We start from the raw sequence: 14,240 nt of genomic DNA on the forward strand, positions 1-14,240 counted from the left end.
CTACCTTTTGCAAAGGGGGTGCTGCAGCACCCTCCGCACCCTTAGTTCCCGCGGCCAAGGCTGAGGGTGTCAAATACACGCGTTTGGAAATACTTCATACGTCAACAAGAAGTGCCATCACCCAACATCGACTAAAACACCTTTAACGTGTTTGTGTGTTGGTCGGTTGTCTCAAAAGAATCTGTTCATGGCTGTAAGCTATTTGGAGACACAAATGTTGGCCTACGCTATTTATTGGTATAGTGTCATATCAGATCATTGAAAGTGGTTTAGTTTACTTGACGTTCATGTGTTACACTGACCTAACAATGTAACGGTAGCCATAAGTAAAGGCGTCCCGTCCCGCTGTTTGTCTCACTCCCAACCAGCCACCGTAGCTCCTTCCACTTCCTTATTGCCAATTTAAAATGTCCCTACTCATGAGCCTACTTCCCCCTCCATGACCCCAGCCCACCAACTGCCGACGCAAATTTCTTTTTGTGATCAAATTCATTTATTTATTTTTTATATTCAGAAATTGGCCATCACTAGTTTAATCATCTGAACTTTCATTGAACCATTAATATTATTTAGCCTAGTGTTTTATCCAACTGTATTTCATCTCTGGGGTTAAGCTGGTTGTTTCCCTTTAATGTGAAGTTAATGTGAAATTAAAGGGAACAACATTAAAAGGTAGCTACTTGGGCACTTAATACCTGTCATGGAAGGTGGATGCTCGTCTACCTGATGGTAGGCCTACAGGAGCTGGAAACCCGATCCTCACTGCCACGGGGCTGCGCGCTGCGTCCTGCATCCAGACATTACGATAGGAGGGTCCTCCTTGGTGAAGGTGCGGGGGAGGAAATGGGACACGTCAGGAGCCACCACGAGAGGAAAGGGCAGGTAGCCTCTAGACTGAATTATTTCATGAGCCAACAGGCACAGGTATGGATGTGAGAGATCGAAAGGAATGATAAGGTAAGTTAATTAATTTGATTATTAGGAAAGTTTAAATGGTAGCCTAATAATCAATCCAATCTAACTAAGCAATATCATCCTTCTGTCATGTATTCATCACTTTGAGTTTGAATCCTGCTAAATGTCTAATTAGCTAAGGAATAATAGAGGTTTTGCTTAATATGGCCTGAAGTTATAGGATTTTTATATTAGTATATATATATATGTAGTTGAAGGCCCTTACGCAAAGTTTCCATCAGGTTATTAGGTTATTGTGTTTGTAAAGTGCTCGTTGAAAATAAGATTGTTTGAGATGGACCAATTGCTTGGCCTGTAGTATTTCTGCTTGTATAATTCTCCCAAAACAAATTGTAGCCGACCCCAAACCGTTTGTAAAGCAGCTCATGCTGAAAATAACAGCAACATTTTGTCACATTTAGCTTCAAACAATGTTTAAACACTAGTATGTAGTTTTTTTAGGGTCACTTTTTTGCACATATACAACATTATTTGTCAACTTAGAGATATTTTAAATAGTTAAATCCAAATATTAAATGTTACACCTATATGTTAAATCTAAATGCTAAATCTAGATATAAATGTTAAATCTAAATATTAAGTCTTAATCTACATGCTAAATCTAAATGTTAAATGTAAATGTTAAATCCAAATCTAAATTTAAATGTTAAATCTGTTTTGGGTGAAATTAAATATTTAACTAATAAAAAATGTAAAATGCCAAAGTACCAAAAAAAAAACCTTGAGAAGGTTAGTTTGTGTTTATAGTAGCAAATAACTTACCAAAAATAAAAACCATCTCATCTGGGGAAATGGATTCTTGGACATGGATTATCGTAACAATAACTACCTAAAATAATTAACACGTTTGGAGAACTTTATTTGAAGAGTATTTTGAGTTTTTAGTGTCACATTTATGAATGGTGCGGGACTTATGACCTGTAGCCACTATAGCCAGCAGTGAGGGGGGCTCACTTTGACTGATCTGTCTTGTTCGCTTGCACAAAGGCCAGCAAGAGCCTATCTCTCTTTGCCAGATGAAGCAGCTTCCCTGCCACAGTGTCCCCCTTTGTCGCATGCAGGCCAGCGGACACCCCATGCACAACTTCTCCTACCAGCCATGGCCCAACCACCCGGCTCCGGCCGTGGCCTCCAGCCTGGCGGTGGCCACCCGCCCCAGGGTAAGTGGAGCCGTGGCAGCCAGCTGCAACAACCCAGAGTGTGTGGTCTCCAGACTGGGAGAGGAGGCAGCACTGGCACAACGCGTCTCCACAGGGAAGGTGGTGGTGACAGGAGGAGGGGGATACTTTGGGTTCAGGCTAGGGAGAGAACTGGCCAGTCAGGGGATGTCGGTGATCCTTGTGGACATTAACAAGCCTCCCTGTGATATCCCTGATGGAGCGATCTTCTATCAGGTATGGGACAATTGAGAGATAACTGTCTCTTTGAAGAAGATATTGGTTTGAAATCCTGTTATTACACCAATTCATAGTTCTCTATGTTTCCATTTTCCCTGCAATTTGCGCAATAACTTTGGTGTGAATACAAAAATGGCTTTCCAGCCAATGCTCTGACAACAGCACACCCAACACAGACAACTGGCAATGATTTTTCAGCCATACAGTTGTGGTTCCATTTTCTTAATTCCTGACATTTTTCCCAATATCATCCCTTCACTGCTATCCCTTTTACATGTTTAGCATGGATCTGTTAGGCCCATTGCTACACTGTGACAAAGAGCTGTCAATAAATGGACCTCATATTAAAAGCCTTATATGTGCCAAATGGTTTCAGTGCTGAATGTGGGACGTCAAAGAACCAGTAAGGTCTTATTAAGCACTTCTAAGCTCATGAAATCCTCTTCTTGTGAACTACCAATCAGAATGATGCCGAATAAGGCAGGAATATGAATTACATTAACCATCGCAATGTTTGTGAAAAGGAACAGAATCTGACAAAAAATGTTCATACACAATGTAATACATTTTTAATGAGCAACCCAAAACTAAATACACATTACACCTTTCCTCAGTCTGCCCTTTTGTAGTAAAGACCGGCATCCTCCAGAATGTTTTACTTCTAGCTTTGGTTTGGGTTATACATTAAATGACTTACCTACCCAACTTATACTGCCATGTGCAGACTTTAAAATCAGCTTTAGTATCTCCTTGCTTCAGCCAACGTCAGTGTGTCTCTGTGGTTAGTCTGCATGCTGGCTGGAAATAGACACAGGTGAGTGATCAGCCTCAGAGCGCCAGCTGCTAACTGGGTCAGAAAGGGTGGAGAAATGATTCAGGTTTCAGCTGCAGGCCTCATGCACACTTACCTTAATTACAACTGTCCTTTCATAGGACTGAGATGGACTTACGCATACTCTGTCACTAATTGCAGGGTTGGCAGTCCACATGTTGAAGTGTCCTTGGGCAAGACACTTAACCCAAAATTGCTCCCAATGGTTGGCCAGTACGTAGCCTGCAGCCATTGTGTGTGATTGTGTGCGTGTGAATGGGTTAATTAAAGGAAAAAACTGTAAAGCGCTAAATAAATGCAGTCCATTTACACAGTGAATATGCTATAGATAATGAAGCAATGGAACTAATCAAGACTAGTGTTTTCAGAGCTGGCTTTAATTAATTAAGGATAATATGTATTACTTCTTTATTACAGAGTGACATCCGGGACTATTCTTCCCTCTATAAGGTGTGTGAAGGGGTCGACTGTATATTCCACACAGCGTCTTACGGCATGTCTGGACCAGAACAGGTGATTTTCCTTCATATCTTTAGATAAGTTTAGCATCTTTTCACCACTTAATCAGTCAAACAAAGGTCGGAGAAACAGACACTGTGGCTGAATCCCGTTTCTCTGTCTTACCCCTATCCCTTGCCCCTTACCCCTACCCCTTGGCCCTTGAAACCAAGGGGTAAGGGGTAGGGGTGAAAACATACCCCTATGAAATGGGACACCACTTGGTTACATCCCCATACAGAATTGATCACAAACTTCCAAGATGCCGTCTGGATTTTGACAACAGTGGCATATGCATTTATATATTTAATAGTTATTTTATGTTCACTTTAGTGGTGCATAGGCAGATGTTCTTATCTGTGTAGTACTTAGGTAGGGTAGGGGTAAGACAGAGAAAATGAGATTCAGCCTGTATGTAGGGAGAGTGTGATTGGGGAATGATGAAAAGCATTCATTCAACATTTATTTCCACTCAGAAAGACACATTAAGCAACATTGAATGCTTTTTACTTAATCAATAAATTACTACGGATATACTTATAGTAAAGGAGTTCCCTAAGCCTCCAAGTCCTTTTAAATCATTAACCCTTCCATTAACCTTGGGGTCAATTTAACCACATCCAAGCTAGTCAATAAAAAGAAAGTACCTGGCACATAAAGTTGGGTAATAATTTTAATTACGATAATTTTCTGGAGTTTTAAATTGCTGGGGTCAAATTGAACCCAAGGATAAAATATGTTTATGAAGAAGTAAATTTGAGGATAACTAACGCAAGAATTAACAGCTGAAGCCAGTCTGCAGTACGAGTGTAATAAGTACGAGTCAATTCAAGTCGCTTCAATTCAACAACAATAAAAAATGTATATCAATTGTCATATTGTGGAGTCAATTCTGAGCCAATCAACTATTAGATCAGCTGAGAGCCAGACATTTCCCATCATGCCCTGAGTCTCTCAGTCAGTGAAGAACAATTGTGTTGTGTATCTCATGACATCAGAGCAAGTTGGAATCAAGTCAAACACAAATCTAACCGGCATGCATTGGGCATCAATCGCAGTTATCTATCTACAGGGGGCATATACAAACCCCAAATTACTTTTTAACCTTTATTTATCCAGGTAAGTTGATTGACAACAAATTAATTTGCAGGGACAACGTGTCACATTTACACAGTTACACATTCATACCTGGAAGCTGCCCAGTCCTAGCAGTCTGATGTGCGGGCCACTGAACAAGGGGTAAAGGCCCTTTCTCAATAGCACCTTAGTGGTGGTGATGAAGTTGGGGAAAGTGCTATTATTTCACTTTCCCCAACCAGATTTTATCCTGTCGGTCTGGGGATTGAACCGGCAATCTCCCAAGCTAGCTTCTTTAACCTTTAGAAGGGATGTAAGATGAAGGGCTTTTGCATTATCTGCCAAGCGCTATGATCTACTAACATGATGATGATGCATGCAGCATAGAAAGACACAGGAGGTGAAAATAAGAGATGTGTTAACGTCGTCATTATTATTCTATTTCTCTGTCAGCTGAGGAAAGGGCAGGTGGAGTCCATCAATGTTGGAGGGACCAATAATATCATAAACGGTAAGGGTTCTTGTAACAATTATCCTATTTGTCATAGTCCCACTACACTGGGATTAATACTTTTAATTTGAAATATGTAGATACTTTAAAAAGTAATCATAAAAGGGCACTTGACCCACTGCTTTCTTTCAGTGTGTAAGGAGAGGAGCATCCCCAGGCTTGTGTACACCAGTACCATCAATGTGGTGTTTGCCGGGAAACCAATTGAGGAGGGTGATGAGGTCTCAGTGCCGTGTGTGCCCCCCAACTTAGTGAGTAAAAAAAAAAAAACTAATTTACTAAACTTAATATTTCAGTGGTTGATTGTAACTAAGTACTTCAAACCAATTACTGTTCATACGTGCAATTTGGAGGTACTTGTACTTTACTTGAGTGTTTCCATTTTATAAGGCATTTATATAACATTATGTACTGTGATATTTACCCTTTACTTTTTTTGTCAGATGGAAATATAGTATTTTTTATTCCACTACATTTACTTGATAACTTTAGTTAATTCCAAACATAATCAACAGATAAATTACGAGGTAGTATTATAGATGACCGTAATCTACCTTAGAATCAGTTGAAATCAGTTTGGATTTAGCAGATGCAACATTAAAGTGATGAACACATTAATGCATCCCTATTAATAATCCAATAATTGAATATACCATGTTGTATACATTATTTTATAATGGGCTAATTATATTTCATGCTAAACAAATTTTGAATACGGGACTTTTACTTGTAACAGAGAATTTCTACACTATGGTTCTAGAGTACTACATTTATGTTGATTGAAATGTTACCAATGCATTTCTATAAATGTCCTATCTATCGATGTATCACCAAGATCTAGAATGAAGAACACAACAAAAGACCACTTACAAATGTCCCACACATTTCCCTACAATAATCCACTTTCAGTATGCTTCTTTCTTTCTTTCTGCTTTCTTTCTGTTCCAGCACATCGACCACTACTCCAGAACCAAAGCGATTGCAGAGCAGATGGTCCTCTCTGCCAACGGATGCTCCCTGAAAGGTGTGAAACGATCATGGTGTGAAGTGATATTTTAATCACAGCATGACATGAAAAGGGTGCAATTAGAGGCGATTGCAAGTGTAGCTTTTTGGTTCTGTGTAAAAATGTGAAAGACAAAAACTGAAGTGCTGAATGGTTGCCATGGAAACTCGGTGTGCAATTCTGTACAACACCAGTGACCCCAGTTTAAATTTAGACTTGGGCGGTGGAAGATGTGTACGCTTAAAAGTTGTTTCAGTCATGCAACAGAAAACTCACATTGGACAGATCTAGCTAGCTGTCAGGATTAACCCTGCAGGGATCGGAGAAAAGGTTAACCATAGTCCTTATAAATCAAGTGGAATTTAAAAAATCAACACAAAGGAGGCCAAGGCAATGGATATCTGGCCTGAATTAGTGAAATCCGGCGGATTTTGCAGCGGCAATCGTGCAATCCCGGGAGTGGAACATCAAGGATGTAAACTAGCTTCAGTGTAACGCAGCATCCCATCCGTGACCATCACTTCATACATTCTATTAAGCTCAGAGCTGTCTCCTTACATACTGCAGGTTAAGGTTCATGTATCTCTACAGAGGATGTGGTTTATTTTTTTTTCCACTGCCTTGATTATGAGGAGGCAATGGGAAAAAAAACTTAAACCACATCCTCCTCCTGGTGGAAAGTATTGTACAATTGGGATGTACTTGTACTGATTTAATAAGTGCAGTTTATTTTTACTTTTAAAATGGATTTTACGTAAAGCAGTATATGATAGAATTATGAAAAATGTAAAGCACTGCTAAAGACAAACATCACAACCTTGTAACCCTGATTTTCCCCCTAAACTTCTCATGTTTGTATTAAACAACAAGGCGCAAAGAGCTACAATTATCCAATATTATATGAAATGACACACGGTGGGAAAAGAGAAACACCTGCACCAGTGAGGATGCTTTTTTAGGCCAAAAATATGCGTGCTCTGATACTAACCACTGTCAAAGTTTGCTCCTGATATAGCTTTGTGTGAGATATAGCATCCTATTTAAAAAAAACATATACATGAATATATTCAGTGAAACTTTAAATTCTCTCTTGAAGGTGGAGGCCTCAGGCTTCGGACCTGCGTCCTGCGGCCCTGTGGCATCTACGGACCGGAGGAGAAGAGACACCTCCACAGAGTGATGGTGAGAGACTAAATAAAACATATTGTCATATGATAAAGATTAATTTCTTTTTGTCGTAGCACTGGCAAGGTGTTCTCCCTGAAGAGTTTACATTATTGATAGAGCTCTCCGGGTGTCCAGTTACAGGAGACCTTTCTTCCAGTCTGTCCTCTACGAGGCAGCAGTACAGACTGCTGGAGAACTAGATGTGGTTGGTTATGTTCTGGGTTTACTGTCCAACAAAGTTTTTATACACTGTGTAGTGTAGTTTTCTTTTAATCTTATCTACTAGTATGGAGTTAATTTGACATGTTTTGCCCCCCAAACTATTAATTGTCTATATTTATGATTCCAAATCATTAGCATTAAATAAGTCATGATATCGATAAGGGCTTTAGATTCAATTTTTTACAGTGCTAAAAGGTTTTGGTGTTTCTTGGCAACTTTTTATGTGTTATTTTCTGTTTTTATTTTACGTTTTCAACTGTATTTACCAGACATGCATGGTATCCATTTTTCAGGACTAACTCAGCTGTAAGTCTAAATCATTTTGTCAATCTGACAAAGTATGAAGCTGCCAGCAACCCATAATACTTAGAAAATGACACAAGTTGACACAAAAAAACCTATATTAATCTAATCCTTAAAAAATAATGTTATGGAACAGTTCTGGGTTGTAAAACAAAAAACGACTCATGTCACAGAGCTATCAGAAAAGTTGACGAAATAAAACTGGTACCGTATGCTTACATAATAAGTAACCTTTTTGTGCCATTTTTTAATCACATGTCTATGGATGTCTGTGAATCACAAAAAAAAAAATTATGAATAATTCAGTTTTAAAATTGTCTTTCAAAAAACATTTAATATTTTACACAGATATAAATGAGATCCTGAGTGAAAGCCCTACATTACCACTTTAAAATCGTTTTCTCAGTTTGTAAGTTAACTTACTATTCAGACAAACAGACGGAAGGGGACCCATTGCCTAGTTCCAGTCTCCTGCCAGCACGTTCACCCTTACCAAACTCTGGCTCGAACGTACAAAGTAAACCATTGATTACTTTCAACTGCCCTGCTTTTTAATTCTCAATCTTGCATTCCAGAGGTTTACTATCATCACTCTCTCTATCTCTCTCTCTCTCTCTCTCTCTTTCTCTCCCCCTCTCTCTCTCAGGTGAATGTGGAGCGCCGGCTGTTCAGCTTCAGGTTTGGGGACCCCCAGGCCAGGATGAACTGGGTACATGTAAATAACCTGGTTCTGGCCCACACGCTGGCAGCTGAGGCTCTCACACTGCAGAGGAGCTGTGTTGCTGTGAGTCAGGGCAAACTTTGATCTGACTAATAAAGCCACACAGGCTTGAATACTTTGTTTTAAGGCTTATTACTTTTGTATTTATGTATTTTTTTAGATACATTTTTGGGACATTTCCCCGTATATTTGACAGATTACAGTGTAGAGTGTAGGGTATACAGATTAGGATTTACAACAACGCTTCAAACCTTACTATAAACCTTACTTTATTCTTCTATTGTTACTATCCTATTTATGACTTGAATATTGAAGATGATTAGTCCCTCTGGTCCTGCTAAAGTCAACCTTTTTGTTCTCAGTTTAAATAACCCTGTGATTGACCAGGTTGTTTATGCCTCTGGCCAAATGTCAGCTGGGATCAGCTCTATCAATTACTAGTTTAAATAAAGATAATGTATAATAACCAATTGTTTTTTTGCAGAGTGGACAGGCCTATTTTATTAATGATGGAGTTTCAGTCAATCTGTTTGAGTGGTTGACACCTTTGGTGAGTTACTGTAAAGGCAGGTCATAATCTATCATTTTGTTATTGTCAACTAATCTCATTAAAACACCCTAACCAACAATAAACAGGTGCCTTATTCTGTAACCTTCAAGAATATTTCAACATTTTAATTGAATAGCATTTTGTAAAAACGTTAGTAGAATTTACTTCTGTCTGTTTCATGTCACCATTGCAGTTTGAAAAGCTGGGCTACAGCCAACCGTTGATAAAGCTGCCTGTTTCACTCGTCTATTTAGCAGGTAGCTCGCCACTCTTTCTCTTAAACTTTGAGATATCCCTTATATTTTTTAATTTATTTTCATTTTTTCAAGTTAACACCAACTATCTTTTGAATATTTTCTTCTATTTTCAGCCATCCTGGTTGAATATGTGCATGAAGTTCTGAGTCCTGTGATAGAAGTGCCTCTCCTCTTTACCAGAAGTGAGGTAATTATACTTCTTTGGGCCTCTTCTGTTTCTTTTAAAACTTTTTTTCACTTCACTAAACTTCCTTATATACAGATATATATATATATATATATAAATAGATAGATAGATAGATAGATAGATAGATAGATGTTTATCGATCCCAAGAAAAATGGGAAAATACGGTGTTACAGCAGCAAAATCTGTCACAAAGCACAGAATATAAATATAAATGAAATACTAGGAAAAATACATACATACAATATACTTGAAATAATAATATGAGATGTGAAAATGCTAAAAAATGCTAGATGTAAATAAACCAATTGTGCAGGTATATATATATATATATATATATACTACCGGTCAAAAGTTTGGGGTCACTCACAAATTTCCACTGGACTCCATTATAGACAGAATCCCAGCTGAGTTGCCTCTTTTTTTTTTTTTAACCAGGGGAGCAGTTTCCAGATTAAATTATGTGCTTATATAATTGCAAAAGGGTTGTTTAATGTTTTCTTAGTTAGTTTTTTAAAATAATATCAGATTAGTAAACAAAATGTGCCTTTGGAACATTGGATGAATGGTTGCTGATAATGGGAAATGTAGATATTGCATTAAAGATCAGCCACCCACCCAGATCAGCTGGTATCCTGTCTATAATGGAGTGAAATGGAAATTTGTAAGTGACCCCAAACCTTTGACCGGTAGTGTGTGTGTGTGTGTGTGTGTGTGTGTGTGTGTGTGTGTGTGTGTGTGTGTGTATATATATATATATATATATATACGGGCCTTCCCACCAGAGCTCTTGGGACAAGTCTCCAGTAAGGTCATGTGGCTCCTAATGCTATACAGGCTTACTGATAATAACATTGTAAGTTGCTTTGGATAAAAGTGTCAACTAAATAAAAATGTAAAACTCTGGTGCAGGTTTTGAACACATGCACGCATTTGTCCCTCCCTAATTGAAAGTATGCGTCTTGTGTGTTGGAGATGGGTCACCTGTCAGAAGTAGACTATTTTTAGTATGTCCCACAACAGTGAAGACAGACTTCATTAGGCCAGGTATTTTCCTATCAGCCCCACGGCTCTCCTCCTCCCTCACCTGATGTCATTTCTTGTGCATAAATTATGGGAAACTAAAGGGAGCCTTCAACGAATTAAAATAATTTGCAGATAATAAAATACCAAAGTTACCATAGTCACTGGAAGAATTTTAATACTATCTGTTGGTCTGACTACTAATAAAAACAAAAGAACTGAATGTATATGTATCAGGATCATGGCAGTTTGCAGTAATCCTGCCTGGGGAGACCTTTACGATGCATCTTGAGGAGCCTCTGTCGCGGGCTATAAGGTCCTCATGAATGTGTGATGAGACAGAAATCTAAGCTGAGCCTGTGGTCCTGCGCCTGGAGCTCATTCTGTCAGACAGCTGCTGGCACGGGGATTGATGATTGTCCTGTGAATAAAACATAAACTGCTGTGGGTCACAACAGGATATCCAAGGTGAAGTCTGCAGGAAGTGACATCAGCACAGTGGCTGTTGCTATGGTGAGTGGGGTCAGGCAGCCTTCTGGCTGGGCTCAAATGGTCCTGCCAACTCTTACTGTAGGTAAAGCAATCGCGTGACATGGTGACAGGTTTCCTCTTACCTATAAATTCCAGGTCTGCAAACACATGAAGGAAGAAGCACATATGTGTCACTCCTGTATAAGAAACATTCGCAGCGCTCAGCTGTTTTAAGAAATTGTTTATCCAAAAAAAAAAAAGAAGGTCTGCAAGAAAGGGCTTATGTGTGAGTATCACAGATATGTTAAGGATGTTGGTATATTTTTTAATATATATACTGTCACATATATCCCTATCAAATCAGCAACATCACAAACTACATACTGTGTTCTGAGCTCAGTACAGTAATGCTTGTAGCATTGAATTACTTTTAAATGCTGAAAATTCTCAAGTGGGGGGAACTAAAGGCTGCAAAAAGGCACAGTTACCAGAGGGAGATAAATATAATTAAGACGATTGTCAAGTCAGGGATGAGCAGGACTCAGCAGTTTGTGGTTGCAGTGTGTCCACCAATGATAAAAAAACAACAACAAAAAAACAGGTACACAACAACACAACAACCTGGCACGAGTCACACAGAGGAGTAAAAGGTGTGTGCTGAGTGAAGCAGTTTTATTTCATGTGTGAAGAAGAACTGGCGTATGTGTGAGGGTGACAAGATAAGATGCGATATAGCTTTTAGGAACCCTGTTTGTCTCACTGGTGTCTACTTAAACTCTTCTCTCACTTCACATGCAGACACCTTATCCCAGAGGGGTAAGAAGATGCCGTAACCGGAGGCATCCATTAGTCACAGGCATTCAGGCTGTAAAAAAAGTAGTTTGCCAAATTGAGCCTAATCTGAACCATTTGCCTGACAGTGTGACCTTTGACTTGTCCTGGACTTCTCTTCATCTTTAGGAGCTTCCAGACATGATTCCTGTCTTGATGAAACATTTGTACAAATATCACAAATTTCTTCCACTGCAGGTGAGGAGCATAGCTGTAAGCCACACCTTCAAGATCGACAAGGCCCGTCAAGAGCTGGGTTACTGCCCAAAGCCCTACAGCCTGACGGACTCCGTGGAGCAGTGCTTGAAGTCCAGACAGCCTAGCTCCAGCTTCGCTCTTTTCAGCCTCTCCTGGACCTCCCGGCAGCCTCAACACCTCCTCCTGCTGCTGCTGATGGGCCTCAGCCTGCTGCTACTGATGCTATCCTGCATATTTTGTCAGAACTAAACTATACTCACTGGATAAGTACTGGATGGACAGCTGTGCAATAAGCTGCTTCAAATTTCTATGGAATGTAAACGTTTGATGGTGTATTCTCACCACATGTGACTTATTATCGCACAACATGTAACTTATTAATGAAACCCACCAAATGCAATAAAATATACCTTAAAATAAGTCTTCAAAATGTAAGGCTATATTATAAGTTGTTCTACCTTCTTGACGTTGGTGTATATCTGTCTGATTTCCAAAAGATGAAAACTGAGTTGTGGGAATATTATTGATTTCTCTACAGTTTTGATTTCATAAAACAATCTAACTTTGTACTACAAATATCATAAATTGAAATGCTTGTATTTAAAGTATGCTTCCGGGTGTTATGATTAAGATTTGTTGTGATTTGCACATCTTTGGTTTAATTGTTTATTAGTGATTTTGTACACTTTTAGAAATAAAATCAATGAGTAACTACAATAAGCACATTTTTAAGTGTTACCTTTCCTCTACTTTAATGAAAGGCATCATTTTGTTGAAAATCCAGATCTATGAAAATGAAAGTGTACAAGATTTTTGTGCACCTGCAGGATGCAGGCCGCCAGTAGAGTGTGATCTTGTACTGCCAAAGATTTTCCTCGTGGCATGTAGTATGTTGTAGCACTAAAATGAGCCATACAGGCGAAGGTGAATAGTGTTTTCAAGTAACCATGTTTTTAAGTTTATGTTGACTTGCATTGATATATTATGTGCATGCTACGGGGTCTTTGAGTAAAAAAAAAACAATTTGGCAGCGGTGGGATTCGAACCCACGCCATCGAAATGACTGGAGCCTAAATCCAGCGCCTTAGACCACTCGGCCACGCTACCTCTACGTAATCAGCACACAAAGTAGTATTAATGAACACATCCATTTTCTAACAATAGAAGATACAATATTTATTTAATTTGACAAACTAATGCGATATACTCCCCCTGAAAAAATTCACTGATTGTGGAAGCTAGCATTTGGGATATGATATATTGATCGGAGGCAAGTGCATTTGATTTTTGAGAGAGAGAGAGAGAGAGAGAGAGAGAGAGAGAGGAAAGTCTGTAGTAAAATGTGATGTGATGGTGCATGCATGGTAGTGTCAACGTCTTTGAGACATGACGTTACTCTCACCACCTTCCATAAGTTTGCCAGAGCATCTTTTATGTAGCGTACCCCTCAAGTGCCCTTATTGGAGAAGGATCTGTAGGTAACGTTACTCTTACAGCAAGTTGTAATTGTTGATATGTTTTACTGCTAGGGCTGCTAGTAGATTTTCTGCGTCCGTTTAGGCTAAGGCTAACCAAGCTAGCCACTATACTACCAAGCTGTGTGAGGCTAATGTGTTGCTAATATATAATTTTAAGTAACTTCACTGTTGGCCGGCGTTATTTTACTTTTTGGCAGAGTCTTTTTACTTTTGTTTTTATGGACTCTATTTATATGTCTACTAAATGAAATAATTACTAGAGTGACTTAATCTTTCACTGCTGAAATGTTGCAAATTTCTGCCATGAGAGATAACGTAACTAATTTGACAGCTATTCTATCCTTTTGACAATCTAGTTTCCTACAGATTTATTTTTATTTTTTTTACATGTTTGGTCTAATTCCTGAGATAGACCTCTACTGATTACTATGCTAATGCTTTGTAAGGTTTCTGCCTGTATGCTTATGGTCTGGCCAAGATCTGTCCCCTTTAGGCAAGCTGGTATGCAATCCCCTTGTTTGGAGGTTTATTGGATTTGA

General features: G+C 39.0%; 1 protein-coding gene and 1 non-coding gene across 2 annotated transcripts; one reads left to right on the plus strand and one right to left on the minus strand.

Annotated features, from left to right (window-relative positions):
* The first annotated feature begins 726 nt into the window (after positions 1–726).
* sdr42e2 (short chain dehydrogenase/reductase family 42E, member 2) lies at positions 727–12,773 on the plus strand. Its single transcript, XM_034894417.1, has 12 exons — positions 727–829; positions 1,963–2,369; positions 3,622–3,717; positions 5,233–5,290; positions 5,423–5,541; positions 6,239–6,314; positions 7,393–7,478; positions 8,635–8,772; positions 9,194–9,259; positions 9,453–9,516; positions 9,630–9,703; positions 12,224–12,773. The coding sequence occupies exons 1-12, from the start codon at positions 727–729 to the stop codon at positions 12,470–12,472; spliced, it is 1,536 nt and encodes a 511-aa protein (XP_034750308.1). The 3' UTR covers positions 12,473–12,773.
* Positions 12,774–13,248: 475 nt separating this feature from the next.
* Positions 13,249–13,330, minus strand: trnal-uag. The gene has a single exon. It is a non-coding gene; the product is annotated as a tRNA-Leu (tRNA).
* Positions 13,331–14,240: the final 910 nt, after the last annotated feature.

Source organism: Etheostoma cragini, chromosome 15, assembly GCF_013103735.1.
Source record: "Etheostoma cragini isolate CJK2018 chromosome 15, CSU_Ecrag_1.0, whole genome shotgun sequence".
Lineage (NCBI taxonomy): Eukaryota > Metazoa > Chordata > Actinopteri > Perciformes > Percidae > Etheostoma > Etheostoma cragini.

What these genes read in the sequence shown, in the direction of transcription:
- sdr42e2 (XM_034894417.1), top strand. Translation starts at nt 727, where the DNA reads ATGGTAGGCCTACAGGAGCTGGAAACCCGATCCTCACTGCCACGGGGC. An exon ending in ATGGAGCGATCTTCTATCAG is followed by an intron (nt 2,370 to 3,621) that starts GTATGGGACAAT and finishes TCTTTATTACAG; the next exon opens with AGTGACATCCGGGACTATTC. An exon ending in GACCAATAATATCATAAACG is followed by an intron (nt 5,291 to 5,422) that starts GTAAGGGTTCTT and finishes GCTTTCTTTCAG; the next exon opens with TGTGTAAGGAGAGGAGCATC.